The 20,022-nt window shown below is 35.4% G+C and overlaps 1 protein-coding gene across 5 annotated transcripts in view; it reads right to left on the bottom strand.

Moving 5' to 3' along the window:
• JMJD1C (jumonji domain containing 1C) overlaps nucleotides 1-20,022 on the bottom strand; it is a 291,791-nt gene that overhangs the window by 3,657 nt on the left and 268,112 nt on the right. For 4 of the 5 annotated variants that reach the window (XM_019638379.1, XM_019638377.1, XM_019638378.1 and 1 more), the window contains 11 exons: nucleotides 18,672-18,761; nucleotides 18,047-18,174; nucleotides 17,292-17,505; nucleotides 15,775-15,989; nucleotides 14,788-15,066; nucleotides 11,617-11,785; nucleotides 10,640-10,730; nucleotides 10,031-10,161; nucleotides 9,074-9,196; nucleotides 6,001-6,140; nucleotides 4,646-4,822 (listed from right to left, as the gene is read on the bottom strand). In XM_019638379.1, the coding sequence (XP_019493924.1) occupies nucleotides 4,646-4,822; nucleotides 6,001-6,140; nucleotides 9,074-9,196; nucleotides 10,031-10,161; nucleotides 10,640-10,730; nucleotides 11,617-11,785; nucleotides 14,788-15,066; nucleotides 15,775-15,989; nucleotides 17,292-17,505; nucleotides 18,047-18,174; nucleotides 18,672-18,761 (1,757 nt within the window). Of the gene's footprint in view, nucleotides 1-4,645; nucleotides 4,823-6,000; nucleotides 6,141-9,073; nucleotides 9,197-10,030; nucleotides 10,162-10,639; nucleotides 10,731-11,616; nucleotides 11,786-14,787; nucleotides 15,067-15,774; nucleotides 15,992-17,291; nucleotides 17,506-18,046; nucleotides 18,175-18,671; nucleotides 18,762-20,022 lie in introns of those variants that run through there. The other variant, XM_019638382.1, reaches the window with a different exon arrangement.

Genomic DNA, 20,022 nt, shown 5'->3' with positions numbered 1-20,022 from the left:
ACTGAAGACTCTCTTCCATTATCTCAGTAGTCAGTCAGTGACCTGCCAGAAATCTCCTTGAACACCAAAAATCAGCTGTCCTTTTCTTCATAAAGTGGTCCCCTGGCTGATGTAAATTCTGAATTAGATTTCAGAGTTCTGAAAAAGTTGCTTCTGTTAGTCTTTGCCAGTTTATGGTTGTTTTAAAATCACTTTTAGAACAGTGACTTTTATTAGTGCTTACAAGATGCCTTTATGTTTACTAATGGCCTCAGCCTAGTTTATTGTGCTTAAAGGTATGAAGGGGCAAGCTTCAGTTTTAAAGTGAACACATTTGAACTTCCCATTTCTCTTAACCCTTTCTTTGGCCATCTTTGACTCAATTTACACTTCACTTCCTTGACAGACTCTTATTCATACTTGCCTTAAAGGATTAGTTCTAATCAGAAATAGGTAATGTTAACAAAATACAACTCTTTTCTTAGTAGGGAGGTTATTATCTTGACACTATGACTGCCATATACACAGCGACTTGTGAGAACTTAGGAGTGGAAAAATTTTGCCAAAGTCCATTTAGTCATGATTGCAGAGAATTTACATACAACTTTATTATAAATTCAGTATGATTAACAATCAAGCTAATAGTTAAGGACAAATTTATCACTAAAGATTTTGTTAATTGAAAAAAATTGTTGCTGTTTAAAATAAAATAAAGGCTACTCTAAACCTGAGGATACTAGAGATAAGACAAAATAAATCCTGGAAATCCTGGAGGTCAGGGTCCACCTGCTCTGTCGGGATATACAGGGGTTTCACAGACTATGGTTGCCAACAGGAGAGTTTTAAGCTTGCAATTCTTGAGTAGTTATTAAAATAAATATAAAGAGGGCTGTGGCTATGATACTTTCCCTCAGCTTGCTAAAACATTCATCTGAACACCCCTAGACAGACAGAGCCCTTCCTGTTCCCTAAGCTTGGCTTCTCAAAGTGCTCACTGCTGACAAACCAAAGAACAGAATGTTGCTTCTTCACTAGCAGGTCCCTGTCACAAAGTATCATTTGGTTCAAACAGTGTTTTGGTAGGTGTCCTGGGTTTTCAAGCTTCCTATTTGTGTGGTTATCAAAGCAGGGCCCCTGGAAATAACATCAGCATCACCTGGGGAACTTCTTAGAAATGTAAAACTTCAGGTCCCCCTTCAGAAATATTAAGAAAATATAACTCTTTCAACAGAGTAGAAATAACCGATGTCATCATCACACCACATAAGGGAAGGTAGAAATTCTTCTCATAGCTGCCACCTCTGTGCCAAAATATGCAGAAGGTTTAGTCTTGAACACTCATCAATTTAGTGGCATAGCTCCAAATAGAATTTGGCAGTCTAGGTCATACGTGCTGCTTCAGTCTATTTAAATATAACATCCTTTTATCACAGATGAAATTTGCTTTCTATAAGCTAAATGAAATTTCTACATAGCAAAAACCATGTTTTTCTGTGTACTTATGTGTATAGTCATAATTGGAAGTTAGAGTCCAACCTAAGTAAACTTTCTGAAGTAGCCAGAGAAGACACATAGGAAGAGGCCAAAAATTACATCTCTGTACAAAGAGCACAGTACATATAAGTTATAGAAAGTCATAATTTTGTTTTAATCTATACTTGTACAAAAAATATGTTGTATATGAGAACATATTCTTAGGCCTTCAGGCTTCACAAATATTTAAGTGCCTTATTCTAGGAATGGGAGAGAGCAACGAAAAGAAAAATCCCTGTCCTAATGAAGCTTATTAGAAGGACAATGGTGGGGGTGGGGGAGGTGTTAAAAGATAATAAACAAAGTTAAATAAATTATGAAGCATGTTAGAAGGTAATGAATGCAATGGAAATCAAGTAGGGATGATGACAAGGAGTTGGGTGACACAATTTGCAGTTTTAAACTAGGGTGAAGACCTCACTGAGGTGATATTTGAGCTAATCCTTAAAGAATGTGAAGAAGCAAGTTCTAGATATCTTAGCTGAAAAGGAATTCCAGGCAAAAGGATGAGTGAGTATCGTGGCCGAAGTGGGAGCTGGCTGTTGTATGTGAAAACCACACGAGGGCAACGCAGCGAGAGAAAAGGAAGGCAGGGAGGGGCGGGGGTGCGCGCGTGCCAATAGGACGTAAGTGCGGATTGTTTTGGGTCTGTCTTGTGAAGCTTTGAAGCAGAGTGACGTGAACTAAATTTTTAACAGAATCACTTTGCCTACAACTGAGAAAACACAGCTCTTCGAACTCCCCAGCCCAAGAAAGGTAGAAGCAGCAGAGCAATGGACATGCATGGAATTGATCTGTAGAACAGTGGTTGCCTCTGGAGGAGAAACACTGGGGGCAAAGGTGAGAAAAAGACTGAATTTTCAAAAAACATATGTATTACATTTTCGAAAGAAAAATATTTAAAAGCAGTCTTTTCAACAAACAATAGTGGAACAACTGAATGTCCATATGCAAAAATTGGAACCTTGATCCATACTTTGCACTACACACAACAATTAACTAAAAATGGACCAAAGACCTAAATGAAAGAATAACAACTATAAAACTTCTAGAAGAAAATGTAAGAGCAAATCCTTGTGATCTTGGGCCAGAAAAAAAATTTTACTGATACAATAAAATGATACATAAAGAAAAAAATAATTAATGAACTTCATCAAAAATTTACAACGTCTGCTCTTTGGAAGACACCATTAAGAAAATGGAAGGACAAGCTACAGATTGAGAAAATATATTTGCAAAGCACATAACAGATAGAGGACTTATAAGCAAAGGAGATAAAGCACTCAAAACTCAGTAAGAAAAAAGAAAACCCAATTACAAAAAAGGACAAAATATTTACGAAAACAGATATAAAGATGGCAAATAAGCACATGAAAAGATGCTCTCAACACATTTAGTTAAGAAAATGTAAATTAAAATCACAATGACATACCAATGCACACTTATTTGAATGCCTAAAAACAAACTGCCACTAAGTAGAGGAAACATAACTCACATATACTGCTTTGGAGACTGGCCTGGCAGTTTCTTATAAAGTTAATCATACATCTGTCATATGACCAGGCAATCCCACTACTTGATAGTCACCCAACTGAAATGAAAACCTATGTTCATACAAAAACCTGTATGTGAATGTTTATTGTGGCTTGCTTTATTATTGCCCTAAACTGGAAACAAGCCAAATGTTCTTCAATTGGTGAATGGATAAAAACAAACTGTAGTCCATTTATATAATGAACAGCTACCCAGCAATGAAAAGGAAACAACTTTTAACACGTACAACAACACTGAATAAGAAAAGCCAGATTCAAGGCTACATACTGTATGATCCCCATTATATGACATTCTTATAAAGGCAGAACTGTAGGGACAGAAAACAGGTAAGTGGTTGTAGGAGTATCAGGTGTGAGGAGAGGCTGACTAAATTGGGGCAGGAGGGAATTTCTTGGAGTGATAGAAGTATTCTATAAATTAATTGTGTTGTTACCTAACTATATTATTTTTCAAAATTTACAGAGCTGTGCACTAAAAGGATATATTTTACTATACGCAAATTACATATTAAAAAAAATATACCTGCGCTATCCAGCTCAACACTAAGAAAATGGATCTTGAGTAAGTGGAATGAATATGTAAGAATTTTCAAGGAAACTTGTTTTGTATTATCAAAGAATTATTCCTATTTACAAAGAGATTTATTGTACTGTCCTCTTAAATAGGCTACTCCTTTGAGGGCATTTTACATTTGGATATGGCTTAGTTGTCTTTTGATAAGAGGCTACAAGGCAAAAAAAAAATGGTACGTGGGGCAAATCCCAATTAAACTTGAATCATAAATGATCTAACATTACTGATGATCATGTAAGTCCATGGGAAAATAAAACAATTTAACATAAATAATGCATTAATTTATTAATAGTCAAGCCACAGAGACAAAGATTAGGTGTTTACTTTAGATTTTAACTTTTGTGGATCAATACTATAAAAATCACACACCATCTTTCTTTGGACATGTTACTGCTATATTTGCAAACTGAAGACAAGCAGGAGGTATACACCGCAAGCCCAAATTTTGGAACGGTCTAGCCAATAATGCATTCTACTCATACTTGGTGCCTTAGAAAATGTATGATCTCGAAGTCTTAATATTCCCCCTCCTACTAAAATCTCAACTATTGAGAACTGAATTTATAGTACAGTAAATCCTCCCTTAACATAGTGAGGTTCTGTAACTTTAAGCAAAACCACTTATAATGAAACCAATTTTTTCATATGCTAATTGATATAAGCAAAAATTAAACTGCTGCAGCATAACAAAATGTTATTCAAAGATCTGCTGTATCTTTTTCCTCTGAAAAAAAATCCTAAAATTAGATTTCAATCCACTAATTCAGAGACAATACAAAAATGGATATATGGCTGATGTTTAAACAATTTAAGCTCTCAAAGCATTTAATTATGTCAGATCTTTTTCAACAATGAAAAGCTATTTTAGTGATTTCTTAATAAAGGCACAGTGGTGCAGGGCATCTTATGTTTACTTTCATTTATACTTATACACAATGACTTTTTTTAACATTTTCAAAACTGTCTCTTTCAGTAACAGGTGTGTCAGAAACAAGTTTTTGTGTACCTGATGAAGTGCTCCTGCTGGTAAGACAATGGCATCACCAAGGAACTGAATAAGTGTGCAGGTTCTGACTCCATATTCCTCCAGCAGTCTTTGGCGGAGCTTTTTGTTCACATACCAACTTTGGTCTCGTATAGGATCATGTTCTGGTAGAACTTCAAGGCCTTGTTCTTTTGAAATCTGAAATATGGATTAAAATTAAAACACACCACAATTTAAATAAGGGAAATGGTAAATCCTGTTCAGTTAAATGTTAATTTTATTTACAGTAATAGTCTTTTGTTGTTTAAGAAAGTAATATTCTACAATTTGAAAAGTCAAAGGATATTAAAATATCGCACACTGATATGCTGTTAATAAAGTGAATCATACTCCCTGCTCATCTCTTCCTTCCACTATAAAGTTTACATCCATTTGGTTCCTTTTTTTACAATTGTTTCAAGAGTATAACACAGAGATGAGGTAAAGCTTGTTTAGTAGCTTTTCCCCCAAAGTCAATCCATTCACATGAAAACTTCACAAATATTTCTTGATCCTGCTCTCTTTTAAAGATACGTACAATGATAAATACGTTTATACTGCTAACCTTCTAACTCTTGAGAAATCAATTTCAAGGGATCCTTTATTAACCAGTGAATAATATGCTTTAAAAAGCATAACTTATAGTATTTTAAATTAAAATACTGGTAGGTACTCTAGGATAAGTTAGTAGGTACAGGGCTATAGCCCATTTGCACTGACTAGACAAACCTTAGGTCCCTTCAGAAGGAAGATGTACAATAAAAGCAGCAATGATGGTCCCTTTAAAGAAAACCCTATAATTACAAAATTTAGGAAATATTTGATCAAAGGGCTTGAACCAATTAATTATTTCAGATCAATGTATCACTTTCATTCTAAATTGAAGTATCTTAACAAAATTGAAGGTACAATTACTCAAAATTTCAGTTTATTCATGTAAGTATCACAGAGCAATCAGATGTGATAGACTAGAATTATTCTCTAGGTCAACAGCAAAAATATCAAATTAAAAAAATAAAGATCCTACATTCTTTAGAGTTTTTCTATCCCGCAGTTCCTAATCACTACTTTTTACCAATGGTAACATCTGGCTCATCAACAGATTAGTCCTCTATTATAAGAGGATGGGGGAGCATTAGCAACTGAGAAAAAATGACCTTCAACCTGAAATGGGCTTTCTTTGGAGCAAGAGAAAGGGTCATTTGACTATCTACAACAACAAAAATCCCTCCTCCTTTGAGGTAAAAATCATTTATTCTTATATAGCTGAACACAAAATGAAGCTAAATTAAAAATTATTGAGTCAAGAGATAAACTATTTGCAACCTAAATTATACCTTTTGAAGAAATTCCCTGATCTTGTCAACGTCTTTCCCAGCATAAATATGCCACAGAGCACCAGGTATTTCACTTGAGTCCTTCAATCGTTTTCTCAAAATGTCATCTAAATCTTCTTCCTCAAATTTCTTGAGTATTCCTGAAACAGAAGGGAGTATTTTCAAATTAGTCAGTAAAGACTACCAGCAGAAAGTCAAGTCTCCTAAAACTGATCTATCAGAGGCAGCACAGTGCCTGATTAGATAGGGACTCTTAAAGAGGAGATAAACCCAGTGATACATCAAGTACTGGAACTGCAGGAGCAGAGAACATGAACCCAATGTAACTGGGGACAGAGTGCCTTTCTTGGTTCATTTGTTTTCTGCAAACCACAGAACAGGAGTTAAACTCGAGGGCTTTTATTCAAACTTAACCAACTTTCTTCCTGTCTCAAGGAAGTGGTTATAACAATGATTTATACTCACACAGCATTTCATAACTTACTAATAGGGACTTTCACGACTACTATTAACTAGGTGGCCTCTGTAACTACTTACTAAGGTAGATATGGATCACCACCTCTATGGCTCAATGAGGTAAAGGAATTTGTTCATTACCATGACTAATGAAAGGTAGAGCAAAATGTCTAATTCCTGGAAGATCTCATATATTATTATGGTTAATCTGTAATCAAATGCATATGCCTCATTTGTTGTGGATGAGTAAATATCAGGTCATTCTTCTAAAATGTTGACTAACAACTGTGTACACATACACACATACAGAAAAATTTTTAACTGTGTGGTTATTTCTGAAATATAGGAAGGTCTTTTTCAAATTCCTGATTTCACTACAGTGACCATTTTAAAGAAATGTTCTTTTAAGAGAAAAACAATAATTGTCTGTTACCATGAATACATCGGATGTTTCCTGATTTGTGACAGCAAAACTTTTTTATCTTTAAAACTGGCTGCAAAGATTTCTTAATTCAGATATTCATTAAGTGTTTACAATGTGCCAGAGGCTGTCAGAGACTGTCCTAGAATGTTGGGGACTAGCATAATGAAAGATCCAGTCAAGACCTCAGAGTAAAAGAGGGTATTAAATAAACGCAGGCAAAAAGAATATCCCATAGGAAGTGCAATCATAGTACAAAGGTACACAAAGATTGGTTCAGTTCTCAAATGTTATCTGTGTAGCCTATGTTTAAAATGCTCTTTTTAACAATGACAGTTGATAGCTTTAAAATGTTTTCTTATCAAAAATATTAAGTTGGCAACCTTAAATAAATTATACCATTTTTTTCTTTAATTTTTACTGCTATTGTAAATTTAAAAAAGGGGAGAGGAGGAATACATCGTAAGGAAGAGAAAGTTTATTTTTTTTAATGAAGACCTCAAGGGGGAGATGACAATCTGAGTTACACTTTGAAGGCTGAACACAGAAATTTGCCAAGAAGAAGGTAGAAGAGCCATTGTAAGTAGAGGAAAAAGCATGTACTTTAAGGTTAGTGTTCGTAAGCATTATTGAAACATTCCTTTTTTTGTGAGTATCTATAATAACTGGCAAAAGCTTTAGATAATGAAAGACAGCCAAAGAATAAAAATGTTAATGAATGTTTTCTCATAAGACCAAATATTATGTAACAAATGAGGGATGGGAAGTGTGCAGGAACAAAGATGAGTAAGAAAGTTCCAGCATTTAAGGACATGAAAGAACAGTAGAGAAAAGCAGGTATAACATCTGTATTGTAGACTAAGTGCTATAAGGGATGATCAGAACAAGGTACAAAAGAGATAATTAACCCTGCGGCATCATAGGCTTTGAAAGAATAAGAAATCTCAACCACATATACTTCTGTGCTAGAGCTGGGACTACAGTTCAAGTGTGCCTGACTTTTAAATCCTTGGGAGTGGGATAGACAGTTTTTATCTATTATAATCAAGAGCGTCAGTTAAGGGAGCTGAGGAACAATATAAAAATGAGTTCCTATAGTTTTGGGGGAATTTAGGATGGATATTATAGAAGCTATCAAATATACAGAGAAGTTGAGTGAACACTATAATGAACCCCCATGTCCTCAGCACCTAGACATTATGCTGTAGATATTATTCTGGGCTCCAGATATACAATCAGTGATCTACATGATGGTTGGAAATCATGCACAGAATTTCACAGGAAGTACATGTAAACTTGAAAAGGTAGAAAATAAGGTGTGTAACTCTAGAAAAGTCCATTAAGAACTAAGGAGTAGTGTCACAGAGGCCATTATCTGAAGACAACGTAGCAGTTAAGTGCCATTTATTACAGAGGTGGCAAGTAATAAAAGGACCAGAAAGAAACCACTGAATTATCCAAGTGTGAGAGCGACGGCAAAATTTCAGTAGGGCCACAGGTATGGAGGCCAACCTGCATTCAGCTGAAATGTGAAAAGGAGGGGACAGATACAGCAAAGAATTTGTTATAAGGGCAGGGGCAATAGGATGGTGCTAAGGAAGACATGGTTTGAAGGAGGTTTTCTTTGGAAAATGAAGGAACAGACTAGCGTCTGCTGCTACTCTGAAGTAGCCACTGGAGAGGGACTATTTCAAGGCCTATGTCTACAAAGAGGGAACAACAGATGGAACAAGGTTTCAGAAAGGAAGCCAGAGAATGGAATATAAAATCTATACACTGGATAGAAAGGCTATTTCTAATGAAAAGAAAAAGCCCTTTCTCTCTGATACTGGAGGAGAAAAAAGAACACCTGAGGCACAAACCATGTCTTAATCATATTCAGAGCCCAAGGACCTAATTTCTATTCTTCAATAAATGTTTATATGTGAGCTTAACAGTTTATTTTCATTAATACAATATTTAATGATAGGAAAAGGAGCAAATAATATTCGCTTTTAAAATTAAAATTCCTATTATATAAAAAGACAGGTAAATAAATTAATCACTCAAGTAATAAAGATAAGAATATCCCTATATCCACTGCAATTCTTTTTAATAATCTTTGCTGTTAACTTAGAGGCTGACATTCTGGATAATACTAGTGTGTGGTTATTCAATTGTTACTCCAAGCACCACTATTTTTTTAAGTTTCTTTACCTGCTTTTGAGAGAATGCCATTTCCTTTTGCTACGCCAACATAGACTAGAATATTTACAACATCAGAAACTTCAACATGGAGATTTGTTGTTCCTATATCATGATCTTTAGCAGCAACTACACCTGTGTATGAAATAAAATTTTACTTGACAGACTACTTTACATATCTCAAAATCAGCTCTATAAGGAAAATTTAACTGTAATTTGAGTTTTAGTCTCCTTGCTCCAAAACCTGTCATCAAAAGCCACAAACCAGGGCCGGCCGAGTGGCGCGACGGTTAAGAATTGGCTTGGGATGCCAGAGGGCCCCGGTTCGGATCCCACATGTGAGGGCCAGTGACACTGCCCTCTACAGCTAAGATGCTGAACAACAGCTCAACCTGGAGCTGGGCTGCTGTGAGTCACCAGTGAAGGCGTAGGCTGCAGCCCCTGTGGCAGTGGGTTGCCATGGGCTACCGTGTGTAGCCAGCAGCCAGCGTGAGCGGCCAGCAGCCGCCGTGAGCGGCCATCCAGAAGCCGGAGACTGATCTGCCTCACCCGGGAAGAGCGCAATGATGGTGCCAACTTAGGTCAGTGAAGCAACGACCTCCACAACTAGACTGAAGAACAAAAGGACAGCAACTTGTCTGTTCCCCTTCCCCCAATTCCCCAGCACAGTTCCCATCCCCCCAACTCCCCTATAAAAATCTTAAAAAAAAAAAGCCACAAACCATGAAATGTCCCATAGAAATCAAATTAATAGAAAATATAGATATTTTGCAAGGAATTAGCAGGTACTTAACTATATATTGGCTATTAATTTCTAATATACTGCTTGATTTAGAAAAATATTCCAATGGATTATTAAAAGAACAGATTTAGTAGAACCTAAACATCATTATACAATTTATCTTTGTAGAGAAGTTAGTTAAAATTCCATATAATTCAAAGCGGACAGAAATGCAAATATATACCTACCATAGGCACTGCATAACCTGGGTCCTAGATCAGGGCGTACAAAAAATCCTGGCAAATGAGAAGCCAAATTGAATTTTCCTTCTGGATTACAATATTCTGGCAATGGTAGGCTTTTTAAAAGATCTTCATATCTGAAAAATAACAACATTGACTTCTTTTGAATCAAGACTTAGATTTTTAAGTGCTAGCAAATATGTAATTTTCAATCTGTTCAAAACATAAGACAACTTTTGCTTAAAGGCCTTTGACAGATAACACCTTCCTTGACTTCAAAGTTTAAATGAATGCATAACACACGGGGAAGCACAAAGTGATACTGAAAAACCGCAATTCTGCCTCATCATGGTAAATTAAAAGCACCAAGAGAAGGGAGACCCTAAACGGGGCCCCTTTGACATGAACATCCTTTCCTTTGCTGCCCTAACATGAAGACTTGCCCGTGCTGAGAATACAGCGATTCAGGTTTTTTTTGTTTTGTTTTGTTATTTATTTTTAATTGAGAAAGAAAATGCCTAAAAGTCACACTTTTAATTCCTTATCCTACTTCTGGTGATAATCTCAACTCAACTTCAAAAAGTTAAAAGTCAAAATGAGTTTCAAAAGATATACCTTGATGGCATCATAGTCTTGAAGTCTTCTCCTGAAGGGCAATCTTTCAATTTTAAAACAACTGTTTCTCCACTTTTCGTTTTTTGCCGTTCTATAAAGAATGAAGTTAATTACTGGAAAGGTAATCACTGCCTTTTTACTTTTAATGTTTGGAGAGGAAGGCATATAAAATGAATGCTTGCTAATTGGTTTTTATTTCTTATGTACTTAGGTTGCAAAAAAATTCATTTAAATATCTCTATAATTGTTATTAAAATTAGTCTTACATTTTTACTTTTAATTTCAAAGTGCTTAACATAAATTTTATGATTCAATTTTCAAAAGCTTATGGGTTGCCAAAAGTATTCCCATGTGATGTAAGGAAACAGTATAAATGACTTGTTTATAGTTAATGGAAATTAGGATAGAGGCAGAAATAGGACCCAGTCTCTTGTTTCCAAGCATAGATGGTCCCCAACTTATAATGGGGTTTGATTTAGGATTTTTTCGATGGTGCAAAAGCTAATAGGCATTCAATAGAAACAGTACTTCTAATTTTGAATTTTGACCTTTTCCTGGCTAGCTATGTGGTACAGTAATACACTGTGATGCTGGGCAGCTGTAGCTCCCAGCCAGCCACGCCATCAGGAGGGATAAACAGCCGATACGAGTACTCTACAGTGTGTTCACTGTGTTGGTTTTGTCTAACTGAAGGCTAATGTAAGTGTTCTGAGCACATTTATGGTAGGCTAGGCTAAACGTATGATGTTCCGCAGGTAAGGTAAATTAAATGCATTTTCCACACATTATTTTCAATTTACAATGAGTTTAGTAGGATATAGGCCCATTGTCATTTGAGGAGCATCTATACTTGTTTCTTTTTACTAGACAACAAAGTCATACAGAAGTTTAAAAGATTAAAAATTTGTTAAGTCATATTTACAACTTATCACTTTGGGGTCTATTTTTAACAAAACAGTAAAGAAAAAACAACATACTTGAAACTTCTTCAAAACCATCCCAGAATTCCTTAACATTGGCATTTGAAATAATGCTGTCTTTGCAGTTCAGGAGATCAGCTTGGTGGTCTCCAAAATCAAGACTAATTGATTCCGCCTTCCATAAGTTAATGTTCATTTTCTTATGTGCACCAGAAACCACTGCAGGCTTATGAATAAATAGACAGATAGATAAAAGTTAAAAGGTATATGGACACTGCCAAATTTTGATTTTACACGTACATACAATAAGTGGGTAACACTTTAAGTTTTGGGACTAATGACAAATTGTGAGAATAAAAGAGGCTATTAAAAACAGTCCCTGACCTGGAAAAATGTTCACAATATACTGTCAAAGAGAAAAGGTGATGAGAAAATGCCATGTAGAATACATTACCATTTTTGAAAATAAAAATGAAAATGTCTAGTAATTTTCAGGAAAAAAGTCTGAAAGGTATACTAAAAGTTTCATGTTTAAATAGTATAAAAGCAGATTTTCTTGTTGCTTTATTTACAGGTTAATTTTTATAGACAGAATATAACTTACTTATTATATATTTGTATGTATGTAATATATAGGATTTTTAAATAAAGTCTTTGACATTGAAACAATGTGTATACATTCTGAATTTATATTACTTAAAACACATACATTCTTTACCTCTACAAGGATCATGATAAATAAAAATATTGAACAATTACTCATAACACTACATTTCAAGCCTAATGATGAATCCCTGAAAGTGAATCTCTCCTTTGAAATCTTATGAATTCAAATTCCCCCAAGGCTAATCTCTAAACCAAAAACCAACTGACGATTTATGGCTTTCAAAACTCCAATGATGACATAAAAAAACCTCTTAGGCCATCTGATATATTAATGTTATTTTTTTAAATTCCTTTCTTATGAATGAAGTAAAAGTCTGGAATATAGAGAACACAGAAAAGTGTGACAGTCTCTTGTAAAAGGTAAAGTACTCTTAAACTTCCGAAGATAATTAAATTTGGAGAACTGTAAGAGGATAACCTCTAGTTGGGGATCTTATCATAAAAGATATCCCCTTAAAAAGTGGGGGGAGCCATGCTAAAGTCTGGTTAATTACTTGGATGAATGCTCCATTAAACTTCCTTTCAAAAGGCTTAATAATATATCCAACTCTTATTAAAACAGTTCAGCTATTAGATAATTATTGCTAGCAATTCACATATTAATTCCAGCTCCTATTATGCCTATTTAAGAATACTCCTTTATCCAGCCCTATGCTACACTTTATGGTAATCAGCAGCCTGGGAAAAGTAACTAGATTTATAAAATTATAGGGCAAGTTAATTATAATATTAGAAGATTCTGAAGCAGAATCCTTAGGATACCATTGTCATCATCTTCCGGAAACACTGAAAGCCTTCCTAATTTGACTCCTTGCCACTGATTTTATTCCCCTCTAACTCAACTTTCAAACTGCTTTGCCATTATTTTAAAATGTCAATTTGATAACTTTGATTACTGAATTAATATTATTATCGACAGGATAAATTTCAAACTCTTTAGCATGATATATAAAGGCCTTTCATAATCATAGCTCTAGCCACTTCATTTCCCCACCATTATTATCCCACAGGACTCTTATGTTTCAGACAAAAAAACTACTTACAATTCCCCAAACACCTAATGCTTTTGTTTATTTCCAATCTCTTGTCCACGTAGAAATTTTCACTTCATGCTTAAGGCATTAATTCAGACTAGTCTTTTTGAATTAGTACTCTTCGTCATTCTCTCTTTTGGGTTTCCCTAACACCTTGAACATATTTCTTAAAATATTTAACATGTTTATAAAGACATTTATGGGATTAGTCAAGTCCACATAAAATTAAGTGGTCTAAATTGTGACCCAGCAATGAATGACATGGGGAATTGAAGAACCAACTAAAAAAAAGAAGGGGGGTTGGGGGCGGAGAAGCGAAATATTGTATACATCCAGCCTTCCATATCCATCCGTGTGTCCCAAATCTGCGGATTCAACCAACCATAGAAGGTATTTGGGGGAAAAAAGATGGTATGTTGTTGCTGACAAGTACTTTGTAGTTAAGGCCTATGATAGTTGTGTCTGTATTGAACATGTACAGACTATTTTCTCTTGTCTTTATTGCCTAAATAATACCGTATAACAACTATTTACATGGCATTTATATTGTATTAGGTATTATAAATAATCTAGACATGATTTGAAGCATTCAGGAGAATGTGAAATACTGTTATTTTATATAAGGAATTTAAGTATTCACAGGTTCTGTTATCCAAAGGGGGATCCTGAAATCAATCCCCCGCGAACACCAGGAACTACTGTGTATATACAATGCATAGGTGTGTATTTTTTCTGGGGAGAGAGAAACCAAGCTTTCATCAGATTTGAAAAGGATTAGTGACCTAATTGTACTAAAATGGCTCTTACTCATATTGTACTCATTTTCATATAATGGCCAGCACAAAGACTGGATCTTAGATGCTCAGTAACTATCTGATGAATGAAAAAAGTAAAACAAAATAGCAATGTTGTTTTCTAGAGAGCAAGAAAAAACTAAAAATGACAATACTAAGTCATGCAAATTCTTAATTTTGTTCATAATTTGTAAAACTGCCATCTGAATTGTATGTGAAACATTATATCAAAACTTTGGTCAAACAGAAAATCATTTTTATTTGCACAGAATTAAATAATGGAGTTTGTCACTCAAGATTTGATGAACTTAAAAATAAATATTCTAGAGATACACATTTAAGGCAGAAGCATATATACTTTTCATCAGTTCGAGAAAAATAGTTTTAGTATCAATACTTTAATAGCAGAGATGAATCTGTTAAATGGACAAAAATACAAATGTAAAAAAAAAAGGAGGTACCAAACTTTGTGAATACATGCGTTATTAAGTCTGCTGACTTGTGAATCAAAAAAATCAGTGCTTCACTGTTAATTGATATAAATCTGGCCCAAACCAAGAATTCAGAAACAATCATTCTGGTAACCTTTTCGGTGTTTTTGATCTTACTTCCACTCCAAATGTGTTAAGTAGTGTCTTTCCTCTTTCTTTCTATACCTAAGGAGAGAGCCATTCTGCCTGTTCAGCAAGATTCAGTTACACTGAGTGTGTACTAAATCAGCTTAAAATACTCACTTGTCCATGTTTCCAACACTCCTTGAAAAGCTTCCAATTATTAATATTTTTATAATCCTTAAGCCAAAGGATATGCTTCTCACAGATCCAAGAATGTGGTATATCACTGTACAATTTATTGTTCTCATCAATGGCAGATTTTCTGCTTTCTTTAGGCTCTTCTTTTAGCTCTGGTTTTACATTTATCTTAGATGCTTTATTAGGGGGAATTTTGTTTTCAACAACTGAAGCAATTATGTCATCAAGAATGTTGGGCATAGTCCGTCCGCTTTTACCACTCTATTAGGAGAAAATAATATATTTTGAGAAGAAACATATATGTTTTAAAACTTACACTTTGATTTAATACTAACAGCGAACAACTAACACAAACAATATACCTGCCTTCAAGAACAGGTAATCATGTCAGTGGATATGAATCTCTAGTGCCTACACTATTCCTGACAGATGGGAACCAGAAGTTTGGTGGTCTCCATGTGAGGCCAGGTATGCAGAAACTATAGAAGTGTGGCCTTCAAGCCTTTCATATTGTTTTAGGACTGGGGCAAAGGAGAAGGGACAGATAGGTGGAATTTCCCATATATATACTTTCAAAAGCCACTAAAACTTTATGCCTATCTATACAATTAGTCTGTTTTAATTTTTCTTTGGTGAATAATTAAAGCAAAAACCAATTTCTAAATATTTTAAGTAACAAAACATTTACTTCCATATTTTTTCCCTCACTAGGCAGATGGTTTTCAAAATCTGAAGGAGTATTTTAAGGTTCTTCTGGAATCAAAATGCCTCCACCCAATCTTTTTCACCTTGGAAAAAAATAAAATTTCAAGCTCTTAAGTTATGAGTTATAATGCAAATATGAATATATCTACTATTTTGGTATATTTGATTTCATCTGCATCTATTTATTGTGTAGTTCACAGCCAAATCTCCAAATCATCTATTCTTAAGGCCCATATGAAAGCCAAAATCTGATATCTCACTTACTGGAGTTCCCATTGAATATACTGGTGCAAAAGCAATGCCAGCATCTGTAGAACCCACACGTAGCTTGCCAGCTGTTGTGGTCAGTAAATCTCGTAAGGTTGAGCCTTGTTCATTATTCTGGGACACAGGAGGTGATGTTCTGCTATTTGGGGAATCAGGATTGTCTTGTTCTTTCTCTTCTTTAATTGGCTGTTCAAGGGCAAATTCTTTGTTTTCTGAAATAAAACATTTTATAAAATTCAAATAAAATTAAGCATGCTGCCAAAGTATAGACAAAACTGGCACCCTGTATTTTATAGTGAGAGGTAAAACTAGTAGCATTAGTGACTAATTCAATTAATCCACCTCAACACACACCAGAGTATGGGTGAGATCCTTCAAAATGGAGTCATTTTGAATATGAAAAGGCATTATTCCTCAATATCTTAGACATGTAGCTGGGTTTGTACCTGTCACAAATAAAAATGCTAGGTAGAAAGTATAGTTAAGAAGAAGGGACAAGGAGAAACAATAGATCAGTAACAATTCTATGCCTTGGTGGCTTTACTGATATGCTCATCCACTAATGATTCTGCAACAAAATTTGATGCAACCACAGGGAGGCAGGTTCCTAATAAGAGAAGATAAATGTTTTACTGAACCTAAGCCATAATGCAAGCAAAAGACAAAAGTAAATTGTTTTAAATGAATAGTACATCAATGTACCATTAATGCATATAATAGTCCACTGTTGGTTATATTATAATTATTATACAGTTCACCCTTAAAAATGTGGGAAGGGCCGGCTGAGTGGCACGATGGTTAAGAACTGGCTTGGGACGCCAAAGGGCCCCGGTTCGGATCCCACCTATGAGGGCCAGTGACACTGCCCTCCACAGCAAAGATGCTGAACAACAGCTCAACCTGGAGCTGGGCTGCCGTGAGTCACCGGCGACAGCATAGGCTGCAGCCCCTGTGGCAGTGGGTTGCCATGGGCTACCGTTTGTAGCCAGCAAGCCGCAGTGAGCGGCCGTCCAGAAGCCGGCGACTGATCTGCCTCGCCCGGGAAGAGCGCAATGATGGTGCCAAGTTGGGCCAGTGAAGCAACATCCTCCACAACTAGACTGAAGAACAGAAGGACAGCAACTTGTCTATTCCCATCCCAATTCCTCAATAAAAATCTTTAAAAAAAAAATTTTGGAAGATAGGGGTGCCAATTTCCCATGCAGTCAAAAATCTGTGTATAACTTTTGACTAACTCAAAACTTAGTTATCCCTCAATATCTGAGGGGAATTGGTTCCAGGACTACCTCCACTCCCACACAGGTTACCAAAATCCGTGGATGCTCAAGTTCCCTATATAAAATAGTGTCAATAAACGCATATAGTCGGCCCTCTACACCTGTGGACTCCCAACCACCAATTGAAAACAGTGCAGGTATTTACTGAAAAAAAATCGACACATTAGCATACCCAGGCAATCTAAACCTGTGTCATTCAAGGGTCAATTGTATACTTAGATAATTAATTATATTTACCTTTTTTTTCCTCTCTGGCCTTTTGCTCTGCAAGATCTGCTAACCAGTGCAGTGGTGACTGGGATTCTGGAGGAGTTAACTTGCTGTCTGTGCTAACGTCACTCCCTGGACTGCTGCTGCCATTACTCTCAGACTTCTGAGGGGTATTTTGCTGCTGAGACTCAGGCATGCACAGAGAAATTTTATTACTGTGATTAAGAACATTCTGTAAAACCTACAAAGGCAGAACAATTAATTTTAAAATATCATCTCCTCATTATTCAGAGTTAAAAGTAGTAATTATATTTATACAGTAACATAGAAAACATAACTAGTATCAATAATGTTGTAAAGATTTTATAGGGTGTCAGATGGACACTTGTCTTGTTAGGGAGACCACTTCATGGATCGTGTAGTGTAGATGCCAGACCACTGCAGTGTACACCTGAAGCTGAAGCTGAATAATACTGAATGTCAACTATAATTTATATATATATAGTCACAGAATGTGGAGTCAAGCACAGGGAATAGGGTCAATGGAATTGTAACAGCTATATATGATGTCAGTCAGAGGGGTGGTAGATTAGGGGAAAGAGGTTATTACTTTGTGAGGGGGTGTAAATGTCTATCTAACTAGTACATTGTTTTGTGCACCTGAAACTAATAAAAACAAACAAAAATCATAATTTATAAAATAAAAGTCCTAAACCGGATTTCAAGTATCAAAATTAATTTAACCATACATTTTATTTGGGTAATTAGAGATTTATACTCACTTGAGACACACCATTCATTGTAGGAAAATTACCAACTTGTATATTCTGTTTGTTAGTACAACGACAATGGGATTTAATACCATATTTTTCTCTAAGAGTGTGCATCGCATCTAGAAGATCTGTCAAAACTACAAAACATAATAGTGGTTACTAAAATAAGGTTACAACTACTTGTTAAGATTATGAATTTTCCCCCCATTTTTCTTGTTTCTTGTAGAGGTTTTCTTAATGCCTTTTCTTCCACTTTTTTCATCCCTTCCATCTACTTCAGGTTTGACCATTAAACCAAATTCACATTCTCTATTCTTTTAACTCTATTACTAAAAATTGAGTATGTTAAAAAAAAAGGGGGAAGAATATCCTTGCATCATAAATCTAACAAACTTTTTCACAACACACTAGTTTTCCACTTCGAAAATGCTTCCTCTATGGCATTCTTAGTTACTAGGGCTGGTCCTTTCTTTCTAGCTTTATTACACAGAGATTCTAAGAACTGAGCAAAAACAATTCAAAGATTTGATAAACTTTACCTCTCCATTCTATTCTACTACTTCATCTGACCGAGTAATCTTGAACAAATAAGAGATGTTACACTGCTAAGTAAATAATATATATTTATACTTACCAGAACCAGGTATGATTTGAGTTGGCATTAAATGCTTGTGATCATGAGGTTGTCCCTTCACACACTTCATCCAAGCATATAGTTCTTTATCTGTAAGATTATAACATATGCATTTTTATATCAGTCATGGTTTTATAATTATATAAAATTAATGGCTTATATATAAGGTTAATGATTATATAATGTCAATGGTAGGCTTCAAATGTATGGTTCTTAAAAAAAAAAATAAATAAGACCTGCCATTCTAAGAATTTTATAAAAACAGGGTATACATTGATATGTTAGCCTTTTCTAAAATGACCATTATCATTAATGTATTAATCATCTCTATCTTCCCTTTCTGATTCTAGCTTCACTGTCTAATCTTTGATCTCTTAACTATTTTCTATTCCAAACATGGCTTTTGCCTAAACTTAGACTGATACAAAGTTTGATGCTATTGTTAAGTCATTTTCCTTTCATGTTTCAAAGACATGTAGAACAGTCATAAGATATGTGAAAAAGTTGCTACTTTATAGTACAAGAAGAAAAATTCTGAGAAGTCGTAAATTACAAAGCACCAGTGTGTGAAAGAGACAAGGGTAGTTAACCCGTTAACAGCTGTGGGCCAACTAACGGTAGACTGCTCATATACCTGAATTTATGTTGGAACTTTAAATCAACTTCTGTACTGATCACCAGCCACCACTGCATCATGCTTATGCAGAAACTTTTAGGACTATTCCCTGTAACCAATCAAAAGTAGTACATATTTCTTCCTTACAGGCTGTGTACCTACCCCAGAACTGTTCCCCACTTCACCTTTTCCCACACCTCCCCCTCATCTGTAGTCAACTGTAAATTCTTTCAAAACAACTTACTAGATCTTTCTCCTTCCAAACATAATGTATTAAAGAGCCCTCCAGGACTTTGGGACATGTTGGTAGGTCAGATTGAACACCCAGATCCTGCCTGGTTTTCGAAGCTAGCATTTGGCTCAAAAACCCTTTCTTTCAGAAAAAATTTTGGCCTCAAAAGTTCTTTGTTTAATAATAGTTATTTAATTGCTACTTTTGCCTTCAAACAAGGCTCCATGCCTGGAGTTGTTAACATATTAAGGAATAGCATACAGCATGTCATATACAGGAAAACTATTTAATACTTTGACCTTAAGGAGATCTTCTCTATAATTTTTTTTTTAAAGATTTTTATTGGGGAATTGGGGGCTAGGAACAGTGCTGGGGAATTGGGGGAAGGGGAACAGACAAGTTGCTGTCCTTTTATTCTTCAGTCTAGTTGTGGAGGACATTGCTTCACTGGCCCAAGTTGGCACCATCATTGTGCTCTTCCCAGGCGAGGCAGATCAGTCGCC

This window comes from Hipposideros armiger, unplaced genomic scaffold, assembly GCF_001890085.2.
Source record: "Hipposideros armiger isolate ML-2016 unplaced genomic scaffold, ASM189008v1 scaffold_39, whole genome shotgun sequence".
In the NCBI taxonomy this organism is placed as follows: Eukaryota; Metazoa; Chordata; class Mammalia; order Chiroptera; family Hipposideridae; genus Hipposideros; species Hipposideros armiger.
The sequence above is the reverse complement of the archived record's forward strand: the minus strand, read 5'-3'. Positions and strand labels throughout refer to the sequence as shown.